This window comes from Ambystoma mexicanum, chromosome 5p, assembly GCF_040938575.1.
Source record: "Ambystoma mexicanum isolate Mex_15411 chromosome 5p, UKY_AmexF1_1, whole genome shotgun sequence".
Taxonomy (NCBI): Eukaryota; Metazoa; Chordata; class Amphibia; order Caudata; family Ambystomatidae; genus Ambystoma; species Ambystoma mexicanum.
In genome coordinates this window covers 661,161,797-661,178,788 of record NC_090930.1, presented here as the reverse complement: position 1 = coordinate 661,178,788, position 16,992 = coordinate 661,161,797, and the positions used below count along the sequence as shown (strand labels likewise).

At 45.8% G+C, this 16,992-nt stretch overlaps 1 protein-coding gene across 5 annotated transcripts in view; it reads left to right on the top strand.

Annotated features, from left to right (window-relative positions):
- BTK (Bruton tyrosine kinase) overlaps window positions 1-16,992 on the top strand; it is an 805,015-nt gene that overhangs the window by 519,443 nt on the left and 268,580 nt on the right. For all 5 annotated transcript variants that reach the window (XM_069613032.1, XM_069613031.1, XM_069613033.1 and 2 more), the window contains one exon: window positions 2,686-2,748. In XM_069613032.1, coding sequence (XP_069469133.1) covers window positions 2,686-2,748 — 63 coding nt within the window. The remainder of the gene's footprint in view (window positions 1-2,685; window positions 2,749-16,992) is intronic.

The following is a 16,992-nucleotide window of genomic DNA, read 5'->3' as shown; positions in this document are numbered from 1 at the left end:
AAATCTTGACTGTGAAAAATCAAAACTATCAAAGGCCTGATCTCAATTCATCAGTTCAAATAAAGTGCAAAAAACATGTAAACATAATATTCACAATGTATGTGCAAGGTGCAGGACCAAGGCTCCTGGATCTTAACTGTAAATGACCAGAGTAGTAATATCAAAGGCAGCCATGGGTGTAATTTTAGGGGGAAGACAAGGGTATTGTGTGTCGTTGTCCCCAACTTTTGTGGCACACCATTGTATCCCACTCATTTGGCAGGGGGCCCTTTCATTTAGATGTCATGCCCCCCAACCCCCAAAATTTTCAGCAAATGTCAAGATGATATTTCCCTGATGTCCAAGGCTGTGGGCTTGGTAGCATATTGGGACTTGAAGACACGGATCCTGAAACCTGTATAACTCACATAATGTTGTTCTTGAACTAAAACAATCTGTTCTTTGATTTAAGCCGGCTACAGAGTGTTTGCTATTGGATAATCAGTTTCTGGTAATTGGAGATGCACTTTCACACTTGGATCTTGACCATAACCTCCTTGTAAGTTTTGAGAAGACCTCCAGGCTAGGGTATGCCTGTTTCCTAACCAGGACACCATGAGCATTGTAGGCTATTCACTGTTAACACCATGGTTAGAGATGTGTGGTTCACTGGAAACTCAATGCCTTTTCTGGGGAAGCAGTAAATGGTAACTTTGTGGTACCATACCACCTTTAATTGTGACGGTTTGAAGATTTCAGACAGGCCTAGAGACGAAACATTGGTAGACTGCATTTTTCAAACCTCCTTGTACGTAGTTGCTCATGGCACTTAACAGAATCCAAGTTGGCTCCAACCATTAGTAGAGCCTATATAACTCCTGTAAGGGACTCTATCATTTCAAGGCATTGTTCTCTATTGCTGACTGGGACAAACTGATCTCCAGTCCTACACTAAACTTCAGGAAGTGGATGTATGCACTAATTCCCATCGCAGGTCATTGGAGGAAGAAAGCTACAAAAAAGAGTCTGAGGACGAGAACACAGCAGGTACTGTGAGGCTCGCCTAGGAGCACCATGAGCAATCCGGCTGGGGAAGGTTGCGACTTCATTGGCCAGCCACTGCACCAGAGACCGCTCCAAGGAATTTCCACACTCACAAGAGAACATCGAACAACAAGGAAGATTATGAATGAAGGTAACTTGTCCCAGTGGGCCCAAATGCCGCAGGAATAACAACTATCTCCCTTGCCAGCCCAGTTCACCTGGCTGCTTTTTTAAAAGTATACATTTTTAAAACACTTTTCTAGAGCCATCGAATTCAATGGGAACCTACAAGATTTTGTTGTTTTGAGGCTCAAACCCTTAATTTCTTTTGGAAGTTTAATAATATGCTTAACAGAGTCTGAGTATTGACACTTCTTAGTGTACCTTAAAATTTCAAGTGGGTACTTGTTAACACCTCTTACATTTCAAAGAATTAAATGTTCCCTGAACATGACTTTGGATATCTATTAACTGATTTAAGGAGTGTATATTTTTCTTGCATAACCTATCACCTCTGGCACAATTAAGCCTTAGGTTCAGCTGAGCTCCCAAAAGGAGGGACAAGGGTATGCCAGAGAGCCTTAAGCTCAGCTTTGCCTGTGATTAAATGATCTAGAACACAGAGGTTTTACACTCTCTTCACTGTTATAGGTTTTGCGACTGGTACCAGGTGGAGAGCCGACGGTGGAAGAGGGAAGCCCACTATTTTTAGAAAGGTTCTTGCAGCTATAATGATAAAGGAAGGGCATGTACAACTGAGCTGCAAGAACCTTGTCGCTAAGAAGATCGTCCTACTTAATCTAAGGCAACTGTAGTAAATAATTCGTTCTCACCTGACATTTCCTGGATGTAAACAAGCACTTCATTACAGCTACATTGAAACAGTTGTTATTCTCCTGAGTTGAGCAGAATATTTAACACTTGCAGACAAGAGTTCTGTCTACTGCACATCTGTTGTATACAAGGATCTTTTAATTTTGTAACACATATTTCTGAAATGTTTCAAAGTCAGTGAATGAATGATGTTGTACTAGTATATTTACTACTGTTTCTTTCAAATTGGAACTTTTATGTAATCTATGACTTGAATTACTCAGACTTACCAAGGAGCACCATTACTTTGGTTAATAATAACAGCTATTATCACAGCAATAAGAAACATGAAGCACTTGTTTGCAATCCTGATGTTATTAATATTACTCTTATTATTATTATTATAATGAATAATAATAATGAAGATGAAATTGCATAAGATGAAAAGTGGAACTCAGAAGATGTACATAGCTGAAAGGTCACCTGTTTTGGCAATTGTGCCTAATGACAACCGAACCCATTGGGCAATGCAGGCAGTTGCCTAGGGCGCAAGCAAGCCAGCGGGGTGCCATCACAACAAGCAAACTTCCTTATTGGACTGTAATTGTCAAGGTGGAAGGCTAGAATTGTATCTTCTGCTAGGGTGAAAGACTTGCAAGCAGCACTCTTCTTTAGTCTCCTGATAATACTTAAAATCTGACTATGGTAAATATGTAAAAAAATGTATCAATGGTTTCAGTTTGTCAGTAGTTTTGACAGATAAAATGTCTGTACCCTACCTATGTGCCCACTCCCTATTGATGTCTATATACACACCGCCATTTGCTCATGACTGTTTTCTACGTGCAGGCAAGAAGGCTATATTCCGAATAACTATGTGACTGAGGCAAGGGACCCCCTGGAGATGTATGAGTAAGTATCTCGGCCACACTGTCTATCAAAATGAATGTGTTCCCTATGAAAGCAGATGTTCCTGAAACATTAAGTTGGCAAGCAGTGGTGTGACATGGCCCACGCAGGAGTAGAGGCACTGTCCTTTACTTAGAGCCCACTTCAGCAAATTGTTCCCAGCAACGTATATGTCACTGGAAAGAATGGGATATTATTAGAGACGTATTCCACTGGCTTAACACGCGAGTGAGTGAGTGGGTGAGTGAGTGAGTGAGTGAGTGAGTGAGTGAGTGAGTGAGTGAGTGAGTGAGTGAGTGAGTGAGAAGGATGGCAAGTGAGGTATTGGAGTCCGCAAGTCACTGAGCCAGTGAGTGAGTGGGTGAGTGACAGAGGAACTGATAGTCCAAGTGTGAAGTCTGTGATTGAATTTTGACAGAGCGACTTCTATGTCTGTGCACAATGTTGCATAGATTGTTGTGTTGAGTTGGCAAGCATTTACAGATCTTATTTGGAGTCGAAGTGGCGGGTAGAAGCTGTCTGCACGCTGCTTGTGCTTGGAGACACTATGTAAATAGAAGTGACCAGCTCAGGAACATCGCTTCCACTTACATGAGTGTATTACCTATCTATCGCACTTGGTAAACTACATTTCTTGTAGGGGGTGGACTGAAATGACACGAATGAAGAGTAACATCCCTAAAACTAAGTGATTTCATGTTTTCACACATTTGTGGTGATGAAGATTGTTACTTGGGAAAGCTGTGAAACGCGACGTCGCTGTAGAATCATTCTTCCCCTCAGTCATAACTCAAAACCGAGCGGTAGCTGCATAAGCAGAGGCAACGCTGGGGATGGCGGCTCCCCAATGGTCGCTTTCAGGTTGTGATGCACCCCCTGCCACCCTCACAGTAGTGAAATGGTATTGACTGGTGCCACATGGGGTGCACGTCGTCCCCTTAAGAACCACACGAGAGACAGTGGGGGTCATTCCGAATATGGCGGTAGGGGGTTAATGGCACCGGTAAGGATGCCGGTGCCGTTAACCCCCTACCGCCACATTCCGAGGTCCCTTAACGGGTCCCACCAGGACCGGCTGGTTTGACCAGCCGTCCTTAGCGGGACCCGTGGCCCGCTATTTGCGGGCCCGTTATTAGCTCCTTCCCCATTCCCATTGAGCCCTATGTGGGCTCAAGTGGGAATGGGGAATGGTTTTCGAAATGGTGACTTACCAGGTCCGCATAGGTCGGAATGTCCCGGTAAGTCCCCATTCCGACTAACCGGACCTTGACCCAAGTTTGCAGGCAGCCATGGTGCTTATAGCACCATGGCTGCCTCCAAACTCGGAATGACCCCCAGTGTCTGGTTATACTCTTGTTGAGATAGCCCTAGGTTCTGGTAAACATGTCTGAAAAAAGTCCAAGCACTTAGGAGCCATAGAGTAGAGGTTTAGGCACTTCCTTTTTGCATTTTCTAAGGTGACACAGTCAATTGAGATGGCAGCTACATATGCCTATTGGCATGACCCAAGCATGAGTTTGTTGGAGATATTAAAACTAATGTGTGCATCTTTGCAGGATTGACATCCTTGGTATTGTTGCTTTGTCTCAAATAGAATTAGGAGGACCAGACAAATGCAGTATTAAGTCAAGTCCTTATGGGATCTCTCACACCAGATTCTAAAGCCTTTACTCTATGTATACCTAGCCCTGATTTGCAGGATACACAGAGATAGCACCAGTCATGAGGCCTCATTAGTAAGGGGATTGTGTTAGTATCCTCTTGAGGAATAACTGTACAGACCCCTAACACTCTACTGCGGCTATCTGTGCTCAGCCAGAGGAATGTTTGATAGGCCACTGGGGAAGCTGAGGAAAGAGGACGAAACTTAGAACACGAGGCCTGAACCGGGGTCTGGTTGAGATACACTTTAACAATGGAGTAATACTCCTGCTGTCTCTTCTAACACACTGCACTCTCAGAGAGAAACAACAGCTAATAAACAAGCATCAGTCCAGTCTTTGAGTCACAAATGGTAACGTTCACAGGTAGGAATAAACAAAACAATGTTATAACAAGTGTTTCTCCAACAAACACAGTAACTCAACATAGTGCTCTAAAACATTACTGGCAAATATGCATGACTCATACAAGCATATCTCTTCCCACAATAACACAAAGCTTACTTGACTGGTAGTTACTGCTAAGGGTCGCTCACACCATGCTACATAACTGTGGAATCCTTGTATACCCCACGTCTTTCTTACCCCATACACCACTGCTCATATATCTTCAAATACAGATTGGTTTCAGGATGCACCGATTAGCCAGCTATGACATGGACTGGTAGCCCCTCACTGTGAACCTTTTTCAGGTGTACAAGTATTCTCCGATGTCCTCTGCAGGATCACGCTTATGGGGTTTCTGGGTTCACATTGATGTTTTGCTGGTTGGGCCTATCCAGCTGTCTTCCGCATGCATGAGGTTTGCGTGTGTAAGGTATTTAGATCCAGACTGCACTCTTTTGCAAGTGTAGAGGAGGTCCCAAATATGGCCTGCACTCCAGCCACCCATTTCGAGATGCCAGAAGCATACTCGCCAAGATATGTAACGTATAAGGAACAAATAAACCAACAGAGAGCCACAGTAGGGCACTGTCCAGTGCCCATCAGAAGGACTTGTGTACCTATTGAAACACCAATAAGCAGACAACCATGGGCCGCACGATACCCACTGAGACATCCGTACCGGCAGTTAACACGAAATGAAGACTACTTGCAAACTGTCCCCGAAGAACCCAAAGAGCCTTAATGGAAGGCGAGTGGTGATGACCCAAGGGCCCGGACAGACGTACAGATGAACATAAACGACAATCGAAAGATGACACATAAGGACGAAATGTGAAGAGTAATGATGTAATGGACTTGTAAGAAGAAGATGTTGATATATAAAGAAACGTAACCATGAAGTGAGATGAAATATGCAACTAACTAACACCTGTAAATAGGCTTGGAACGCAAGAAACTAAGGAAATGGTACTGCTTGCAATGCTGAGTAGAAGAATAGAGTGACAAGCACCAATTATATATCTACCTCAATGACGCACATTATACAAGTGTGACTCCATTTTGTAAAAGCAGAATTAAGCCCAGACTACAAGGGGCCAACCGGGCCAAGATTCATATTGCAGCTAAAGCCAGAAGGAAAGAGCGGTATCGAAACTGAGCACAAGGCAGCTCATGCCTGGGAATTCGAGGTCAACTCAAGGAAGGGAGGAGAGCGGCAACTTCGAAGAAACTAAACTTAAGAGCATAGCAGCCAGCCAGTGAAGGTCGAGATAAGGAGGCCCCAGGCAGGTGGCGAGGCTAAGGAAGAATCAAATGCATGAAAAGATGAAAAATTAAGCAGATTCACGGTGAACAGACACGTGACCAGCTGAGCGCGATGAGGCACCAACGTCTGATGTCACCCAGAACCCGAGGATGCCATAACTTTTCCTGATCAGAAGCTACAATTTCGAGGCCATCCTCAGCCAACTAATTGACACATTGCCCTAAAGTACTGATTGATGGAAGGGAGGCAGGGTGAATCTTAGGGCACACCGCATATGGGTATCCATTCTGCAATGCTGCTAATTAAAGTGGAGATTTATTCCTAGGGGTGTAACCTACCCAATCACAATGGACCAAATAATCTAGGGCCCTTTAGCTAGTAGAAGGGCCCTTTAGCTAGTACAACCAATAAGACGTCGTACTTGTAGTGACATCTATCACGAGTGATGTACAGGGATGGGTGTAGATGCCCACCCGATAAGAGTTATCCAATCCTCTTGCTCTGTTACCATATATCGATATAGTACCTATACTTAAGTTACCTTTCCCAACCAATAGAATTGCATGACAAACTTTGAGCGTTACACGTCAATGATGACGGATTTTGCCTATAAGAATTGCTGTCTGAATGAAGAATTTGGAAGTTGAAGCGAGACAGGCGATCACAGCTCTGATGATTTCCATTTGTTTCCCCGTTTTTTTGTACTTGTCATTAAACAGACTTCCCTTTGCCAAACCATTGACTTGTCCTTATAGATTGGTTTTGGAGTAAGAGAATCCTGCACCCCATCCTCCTCAAGGTGCAGCTATCTCGTTTTAAGTGCCGTAGGGCGAGCTCTGAATCTCATGGGCCCGTTCAGAGGTCGCTCCGCCCTCTTGTACACTTGGTAGCAGAGGATGGTTGTGACCATCAACTAGTGAATGTTTATTATTGATAAGACACCTATTGACCGTCGACACGTAGTAACTCTAAGTTTTCGGCAATATCACAAGACTTTCACCATTCGGCTGAGTAGACTGAGAAGCTTCCCGTGGACAATGATAGTGTAAGTCCATCAGAAAACTACAGTGGGTCTGAAGGAACCTGCCTTACAAAGCATAACCCTTCTCATTCCTACGGGCAGCCGATCGGACAAAAAGACTGAAGGAGGCGGTAAAAGGAGGTGGTGATCCCGAGGAACGATGCGAGCAGTGAGTGAAATAAAAAGTGATGCTTTGGCAAATGTTCCTAGGCGATAGAACAAGTAAGGGGAAAGGTAACGGAGGGAGGTGGAGAAAACAAAATAGTCAGAAGTAGAGAAGACTGTGTATATATATATATATATATATATAGGGGAATAATGACTCTAGGATAATTGAATAAAAAGAGAGTATACCAGGATAGACACCCGAGAGAAAACAGAGAATACCGGGATAGACACCCGAGAGAAAACAGAGGATACCAGGGTAGGCACCTGAGAAGTGAGAGGATACCGGGAGGACACCCGAGGTAAAGGATCCGCCTTTTCCTGCGCTTTAATATAGCAGTCAGAAGAAACTCCATGTCAGGGTATTGATTAGAAGGCAGAGATATCTGTGTCCAGCTGGTGTCTGTCTAGTCTGTCTAGTCTGTTTAACTTTCGTCATACATGTTCTGTTGATGTGTCACATGTAAGAAAATTTGGTTCCATGTTGTTTGAAATTGATTAAGGGTTTTTCGCGATTCTATAATTAAGAGGGAATCGCACATGAATTGATGTTCTTGAATGAATTGGTGATATAAAAAATTTTGCGGGAGAAGTTTGGTTTGGAGCTTGCGACATTTGGTGCTCGCTCATATTGGTGGGTGTGGTGAAAATGCATGAAAGTATTGCTAAAACAGATTGAGCATGTAAGATATTACTCCGCTAGTTCGGTTGTGTAAACAATTGCATAAACATGCACCCAAACTTAAGAAATACAGTACAGAGTGAGTTAAGGGCACCACCCACAAGATGTTTATGCCGTGGCCACAGAATGGGTCCTTATCTAAAGCCGTCTTGCCACATACGACGACTTATTTGCATGCCACATATACAGGCAAGAAACTAGAGAAACGCCTCGCTGTTCTAGAACTTTGGAAAATGTTCGAACAGGCGAAAGAGGAAGATCCACCTGCAGATTGGATATTAAATGTATGCACGGAGGGGGTGAGACGCCTACCGCCACCAGCCCCGCCTGACACAGAAAGTGAGGGAAGTAAGTCTGAGGGACTCTACCCATTAAGAGAGCTCAAGGCAGCTACAGGGTACAGCAACCCCGCATATGAGTCACCTGCGTACAGTAGTGACGAAAATAAAGGGAAGGATCAGGATAAGAATCTCGCCTCCGTAGTCCTGAGGGACAAGGAGAGACGTTATGATGAAAAGGAGGATCAGGCACAGACAAGTGCACCTCTCGATAAGGAGAGAGAGGGAACAAAATGGAAAGGAAGTGAAGACAGAACTGATGTGATAGCATTCGCAAACGACGAATGGATCGGAGGACAGATATTGTTAAAACTCGATGGTGAAGGAAGTGATGATGTGAGACAGAGAGAGAGGTCTGATGAGGCACAGAGAAGGTAGAAAGAGAAGGAAAAGTAAGTAACGGATGAAAGACTAAAGAGGAAAGATAGGCTGAGGCGAGAACAGCTACATCGCGAAGAGCAAGGAAAGCCGCTTAGTCGCAAGCAGTGCGCAGCCTATGACAAGTACAGGCAGAACATGCAAAGGTTGGAAGAAGAGCAAAGAGAACATGAAAGAAAAGTAAAGAGACGAGAAGATGAGGAAGTTAGAAGGGCAAACGAATGTAGAAATGAAAGAAGAAGGGAAGAAGATAAGGGCAGAGAAGAGGCGAGGAAGCGCAAAGAATTTGATGATGATATTGAACGTAAGCGTAGACAGAGGGCACGCGATCTCGACTATCTGGAGCAGGAAGTTAAAAAAGCCCAATCCTGTTGTAGAATGGGAAGACAGTGAAGAATTTTTCCCTGCGTATGATTCAGTACCAGGCACCAGTTGGGCGAATATTGTGGATGACTTTGACACCAGAAGCATCGGGAAACGATCGATAAAATATATGATGAAATGGTGTTAGAACGAATATCCCAAGGGTAAAGGGAAGACGAGCGCTTAGAAAGCACTTAGCTGTATGACACTATGGACGTCACCCGAAGTAGTGGGAGCAGGAGACTGTCCCTAGATAGGCTGGAAATCAGTAAGAACGAAGATGACGCAAGGAGCTGTGTGAATTGGGACCAATCAATGTCCGACTCCGGAGAGGAGACAGAGTGCGAGGCAAATGAAGAAGGGAGACAGCGCGAAAAGCGGCTCCCAAGGGACAAAGGGGTATGATGGTCAGACACTAGCGAGTCCGTACCAAGGGCATCAGAGTCTACCGCACAGTCTGACTGACACGAAGGAACACCCCATGGTCAGAGGGAGGTTCCGGCGCCCGACTATGCGGACAGGTTTACCCCAGTGGTAAACATGAGAGCTCTGGGGAAAGAGAAGGGAGTCTGTGTGTTTCAATTTCCGCTTCTAGAAAAAGGGGGAGCGAGACCGCAATATATTCTGTGGCCACACATGGATCGAGAGAACTTGAAAAACAAGCTTCCAATGTTGTCATCAGGAGCTGGGAAGTGGATACACGAGTTAGAAAAAATGACACGGGGTGTCACGTTAGCTATAGGGGACATTAAAGGTATCCTGATTGCCATACTCAGTGAGAGAGCAGACGATGTATGGGCATGGGCTGGGTACCCTGGTGTTACCATAATTAACACTGCCCATGACGGAGCGCCATTTAATAATTGCAGAGTAGCAGTATGGAAAGCGCTACGAGCGCTTTACCCAGATACTTCCGATATGGGAGCTATAATGACTCGTAAAATGAAGGAGTCAGAAGATCTGTTAAGTTATGTCCAGAATTTCCAAGACGCGTGGGTGCTCGAAACACATGAATCTTGGAGAAAATCCATACCTGTGTTATACCACATTCTATGGCAAGGGTTACCAGAGCCTGTACAAAAACAGCTTAATAAAATGGTAGGAGTTGAGGCTAAACCTTGGGCTGAAATACAGTTGACGATTGCACATTATTGCAGACTGTTGCAAGAAAAGAATCGGAAAAAGGAGGCAACTCGTAAAGGTGAGGAAGCAAAGCTGGTGCAAAAGAAATTATCCAAGTATGCTCTCGAAGGAGCCATGCTAACTAGCCCAGCTGAACAGAACACACAACAGGTGCCTATCCCACAGCAGAATAACCAGGGTTTTCGAAGGACAATGCCCAAGGGGAAGGGGATTGAGAGGAAGAGGATGGCAGAGTAATCAAGGAGGTTTCCAGAGTAATCAAGGAGGCTTTCAAAATGTGCAGATGGGCAGTCCAGATATGTCAAACGGACAAGTAGCCCGACCACCGCCGGTGTGTTGGCTATGTGGAATGACAGGACACCTGGCGCGCGCGTGCAGAAGCCAAGGCGCGTGGCAAAATAGCCAAGGATTGGGAGCAGGTGCAGAGAATGCACCTGCAATCCCACAAAAGGGCGGTGCACAGAATCACACAGTGCAGCAGCAAGCACCAGGCATGCAGCAGGGTGCACAGCAGGGGGTTCAACCCTCGAGCATGGGGAACTTGTCACAAGGGCAATTCCAACAGGCACCACCACAAATGTCTCAGGGAACAAACTCCGCAAGGGGAGGCAACCCCGGGAATGGAGAAAATACACAAGTGTACAGTGGACCTAACTTATATATGAACTAGGACAGCTCACTGGGAACCCTGATGTGCTCTATCCTATCAGTGACACCAGACCCTAATAGGGAACCTAGGGTGAATGTCGCAATAGGGGGTAAAGAATATTCATTCTTCGTTGACACGGGGGCAACACGCTCGTGCATACAAGAAGGCAAATTTTCCTTGTCCAGCAAGACTATAGATACTCAGAGTTTTACAGGAGATCACAGTCGAGTTCCCTTTACAGACACACTCCCAGTCTCCATAGGGGAATGTGAAATGAATGTACCTTTGTTGTATTCACGTCAGACCCCAGTAAACATTCTGGGTCGAGATCTAATGACAAAATTAAATATGACCATCTCGTTTACAGAGGAGGGCATAGTATGCTCTACCCCGGAAATGCATTATTCGAACATGTGCAATATGATCAGAGCCTATTCAGGACACAAAGCCATGAGAGCTATACCACTGGAACCTGAGGTTTTCGCGTATGGCATACGTGAACTTATGGCGGGACTACCAAGCCTCGCAGACAAGGTCAGGAGAAACCCGGACAAATTTTTATTCAGGCCGAGAATACCAATGCATGAATGGACAAATATTTCCCTTGATGATATATGCTGCAGCAGTGCGAAGTAGGATAGCATTAGTTGAAGGCTACGATGATGAAGGCAGACAAATGGTGTGCAATTATCGCCATTGAAGAAGGGTATCCAGTGACTGACGTCACCGATGACGATCTGTTTGAAGAACAGCCTGATTCAGAAGAGACAAGGGTAGAAGTGAGTCTCATATTTTGGGTGAAAATGATCAAAATAGAAGTGCCCCAGAGAATGATTTTGTCACTGAGACGTCCAGAATACTTTGATGATGACATGGTCCTGGTGCCTGTCGCAGTATGGACCACAGGACCTTATGACGTAGGCCTCCTGAAGGGGGTGGGAGAAGTGAAAATTAAACTGAAACTAGGAGCAATTTTACCAAAAGCGCAACAATATCCCATGTCCAGAGAGGTGGATGAAGGGATCGCAAAGACTATTTCCGCCATAATGGAACAGGCATCCTCGTGACGTCTTAGTCACCCCGTAACACAGTGATTTATCCTGTCAAGAAATCAAAAGGAGGGTCTTGGTGTTTAATTCAAGATCCCAACTTTCCCCTCGAGTCCCGCCTCCTGCGCCCACCCCCCTGACTCCCATTGGCTATTTCCATATGTTTTGGCTCAAGGGCCTACTCCCTCTGCCGTCGTGCTTCCTGAGCCATTTCCACCATGGCCATCAGGTGAGCGCTGCGCCCCCGGCTGCCCATGCGTTCCAATTTGCCCATAATGTCACCCTAGTGCGGCCCGTGATGTCCGCGAGGCTCCTTTCCCAACTTTCCCCTCGAGTCCCGCCTCCCGCGCCCAACCCCTGACTCCCATTGGCTATTTCCATGTGTTTTGGCTCGAGGGCCTACTACCTCTGCCGTCGCGCTTCCTGAGCCATTTCCACCATGGCCATCAGGTAAGCACTGCGCCCCCGGCTGCCCATGCGTTCCAATTTGCCCATAATTTCACCCTAGTGCGGCCCGTGATGTCCGCGAGGCTCCTTTCTCAACTTTCCCCTCGAGTCCCGCCTCCTGCGCCCACCCCCTGACTCCCATTGGCTATTTCCATATGTTTTGGCTCGAGGGCCTACTCCCTCTGCCGTCGCGCTTCCTGAGCCATTTCCATCATGGCCATCAGGTCAGCGCTGCACCCCCGACTGCCCATGCGTTCCAATTTGCCCATAATTTCACCCCAATGCGGCCCGTTATGTCCGCGAGGCTCCTTTCCCAACTTTTCCCTCGAGTCCTGCCTCCCGCGCCCACACCCCGACTCCCATTGGCTAACCCCTCCTTATACTGGACTTGACCTGGGCAACCCTCTGCCCAGCAGCCCCTGCGGCTAAGGGCCCGAGGCAAAGGGCGGCTCCCACATTGGCGGCTCCAAGATGTGTCTGCAGGTGTTTGCAGGGGATGCCAAGAAAGCCAGCAGCTAACAGACACCAACAAAAACTGTGAGTGTGGCATGGGTGGGGAGTAGAGCAATCACTCTACTCCAGAAAACCCCTGCCACTCTATCTTACCTCCCAATAACATAAAGTGCCATAATATTAGCACGCCCACACTTAGATAGAACTGTGAACATTAGCCTGCGTCGCATCCAGATGGAATTGTGAATGTTGGCATGTCCACACTTAGATAGAATTGTAAATAAATATTAGCATGTCCACACTTAGTTAGAGTTGAGAATATTAGCATGTCCACACTTAGAGTTGTAAATATTAGCATGTCCACACTTAGATAGAATTGTAAATATTAGCATGTCCACACTTAGATAGAGTTGTGAATATTAGCATGTCCACACTTAGATAGAGTTGTAAATATTAGCATATCCACACTTAGATGGAGTTGTGAACATTGGCCTGTGTCGCGTCTGGATGGAATTGTGAATGTTGGCATGTCTGCACTTAGATGGAATTTGTAAATATTAGCATGTGCACACTTAGATGGAATTGTGCATATTAACATGTCCACACTTAGATAGAATTGTAAATATTAGCATGTCCACACTTAGATAGAATTGTGAACATTAGCCTGCGTCGCGCCTGGATAGAATTGTGAATGTTAGCATGTCCGCACTTAGATAGAATTGTGAACATTAGCCTGCGTCGCATCTAGATGGAATTGTGAATGTTGACATGTCCACACTTAGATAGAATTGTAAATAAATATTAGCATGTCCACACTTAGATAGAATTGTGAACATTAGCCTGCCTCGCATCTAGATAGGATTTTGCCTGAAGGATAGCATGCCCGCGCCTAGATGAACCTTGAATGTTAGCATGTGCCACACTTAGTACTGTGAACACCGGCCTGCGCCGCATCTAGATAAGGCTGTGAATGTTAGCATGCCCACACCTAGATAGAATTCTGAACATTGGCCTGCGCCGCATCTAGATATGATTGTGAAGGCCAACAAGTGCCACACTTAGACAAAACTGTAAAAGTTAGCATGCTAAAGATCAGGTAACCCACTAACCAATATAACCTCAAACTCTGCATACTTATCTCACTCAAAAACTCACACAACCATCTCTCGCACCACAAGCCGCACACACTTCACAACACTGCAACACCACATAAACCGGAGCAACAGCACACGCGGACTGACACCGACCCAGTACCCACACCAAAGCTCAGCACCCGGTGTATACCGAGTTGAAGCTGCCAACAGAACACCACTCCTCTCACTATCCTACTCCCTCTTCACCTTACTAACCCATCCCACCTTATCGTTTACAGATCTACCAGAGCGCCCGGGGACCAATTCCGTTGGTGACGGTGCGCGGTACAAATACCTTTAACATTTAACATTTAACATTTAAGAGCGTTAAACAATATTGTTGAAGCTGAGTTCCCTCTAGTCCCAAATCCTTCCACGATTTTATGTAATATACCGATCGAGGCAAAATATTTCACAGTGATTGACTTGAAAAATGCTTTTTTCTCAATCCCGTTGCACCGTGATTCACAAGATCTGACGTCGTTCACATTCAGACAAATGCGTCTGAAAAGCACAAGGTTGCCACAGGGGTACTGTGAGTCCTCGTCCATCTTTAACAGAGTCCTCCAGATGGACCTGAGCAATATTGCATTAGAAAGCGTTGTCTTGCAGTATGTGGATGACATTCTGATCTGCAGCACGACAGAAGAACAATACAGGCACTATTCAGTTCAGCTACTGACTATACTGGCTGAGAAGGGTTATAAGGTTGACAAGGAAAATCTGCAATATTGTCAACGGGAGGTGCTGTGCATAGGCCAGTTGATTTTGCATGAGGGGAAAAAGGTAACCCCAGAAAGGGCTGAAGCTATCATGAACACGGCAAAGCCACTCACAGTAAAGCAAATGCAGAGCTTTTTAGGTCTGTGCAATTATGTTAGAGCATGGGTCTTCGATTACAGCTCGTATACCAAGCCCTTGATCCAGGCCCTAAAGAAGGCCCAGGCAACAAAGGAAAAGATTGATTGAACTGAGACAATGGAAAAAGGGTTTACAGAACTCAATAGAGTGATTTGTACGGCTCCAGTCCTCGGGATTCCTAATTATGCAGAAGAATTCTACCTGTTCTCGCACACGAATGGCAGCGTTATGACGGCAGTGCTCGCTCAAAAAACCTTGTTAGGGTACAAGCCCCTGGCATATTACAGTGGGAATCTGGACCCAGTAATGAGAGGCCAATTCCCATGCGAACAAAGCTTAGCTGCCGCAGCGTTCGCCATAGAGAAAGCGACAACCATTGTAATGGGATGATCTATGACGTTATATGTCGAGCACTCATTATTTGCCATTTTAGAGAAACCGAAGGGTACGCTGACAGCTCAAAGAGCTTCTGCCTATGAAGTGATTATATCTAACCCATCGATCAAAATAGTTTGATGTAAAACAGTAAACCTAGCTACATTCATAGCCAAGCCAGTCACTGAAGGAGAACCGATGCATGACTGTGCAAACTATGAGGAATTCTATGATGAAATCCCAATGGAAAAGAAAACACCCTAGCAGGAGGAGAGATCGTTTTCATTGACGGTTCTTCAAGAATCGACCAAGAAGACGGACAAAGATATTCAGACGTTGCCGTGATGAAACACATAGCAAATGGAGAATTTCGAGTACTCGTCAGTGCACGAATACCATCTAATTTCTCAGCACAGGCTGCAGAGTTATTGGCATTGATAATCGCCATTGAGAATCACGCAGACCAGGAAGTAACGGTGTACAGTGACTCTGCCTATGTGACGTCTACAGAGCACACAGGCCTAGCACGATGGAAAAGGAGGGGCTACCTCCGAACGGACGGCATGCCAGTGCAGCACGCAGCCTTATTGGACTGGCTGATTAAGGCACTACAGCTCCCAGTGGGCATAGTGGTCGTGAAATGCGCCGCCCATACTCACGGGACAGATTTTGTGTTGCGCGGAAATCACGCAGCAGACACGGAAGCCAAGCGCATGGCCTCCAAAAGTGAGACGATCATGGAAGTAGAAGTGGCGTGCACCCATGAACGAATGATGGTGGCACGAACCACACCCGAAGCCTATAGTAACATGGGGCAGACACAACTGATGGCGCTTCAAGGGGAGGCCCATCAGGACGAAAAGAACCTATGGAAACGTTGAGGGTGTTCTTTAAACCCCTCTGACAGATTGTGGCGGCAAGACAGCACTGGTAAACCAGTCATGCCTGTAGCCCTACTGAAAATAGCATTGGAGCAATTACATTACCCATTACATATGTCGAAAGAGAATCTAGCTGCAACGCTCGCGTAAGACTGGTTCATACCGAATTTAGCAGAGCATGTTGTATTCTTTATGGTGAACTGCATAATCTGCCAGCAATTCACCGATGGGCACACATTAAAAGTAGTAAGAGGAGTCCTCCCCCGGCCAAATGGGCCTTTTCAGCACTTACATATCGACTACGTCGACATGATCCAAGTATGTAACGGCTACAGGTACTTAATTGTAGTGGTGTGTCCATTCTCTAGATGGATAGAAGAAGGTCCCTGTACACAACCAGACTCAACCTGTGCAGCAAAATTCCTGGTGAGGGAAGTGTTCCCTAGATGGGGGGTGTGCAAGGTGATGAGGTCAGACAATGGGGCTCATTTTGTTAACTCAGTCTTTGAACAGATCAGCTTACTGCTTGGTATAAAGCACATGTTCTTGTCGGCGTATCATCTGGAAGGTAATGGTCTTTGTGAGAGGCTCAATGGCTTGTTAAAGGAAAGGATAGCCACGTTGAAACTTACTTTAAAGAGGGGATGGTTGCACTGTCTTCCACTGGCATTGTTTGCTCTTCGGAACCAACCAGGCTCCGACCATCATCTTACGCCGCACGAGATAGTCACAGGAAGGAGAATGAATACCCCTCTCACCCCACGAGATAGAGCTAGATGGGATGCCCAGCCAATCAAAGAGGTCTTGGGAACCGAATTGTCACAATACTTGAACTGTATGACATCCAGCCTTACTGTTATTTCAGACCAACTACAGCGACGACGAAAAAGGTGCAGCACAGCACAAGACACAGCAGGAGGCACTGAGGCAGACACAGTTCAAGGTCTACGTGTACCTCTCATCTTCCCTGGAGAGGCTGTGTTGGTGAAAAACCACA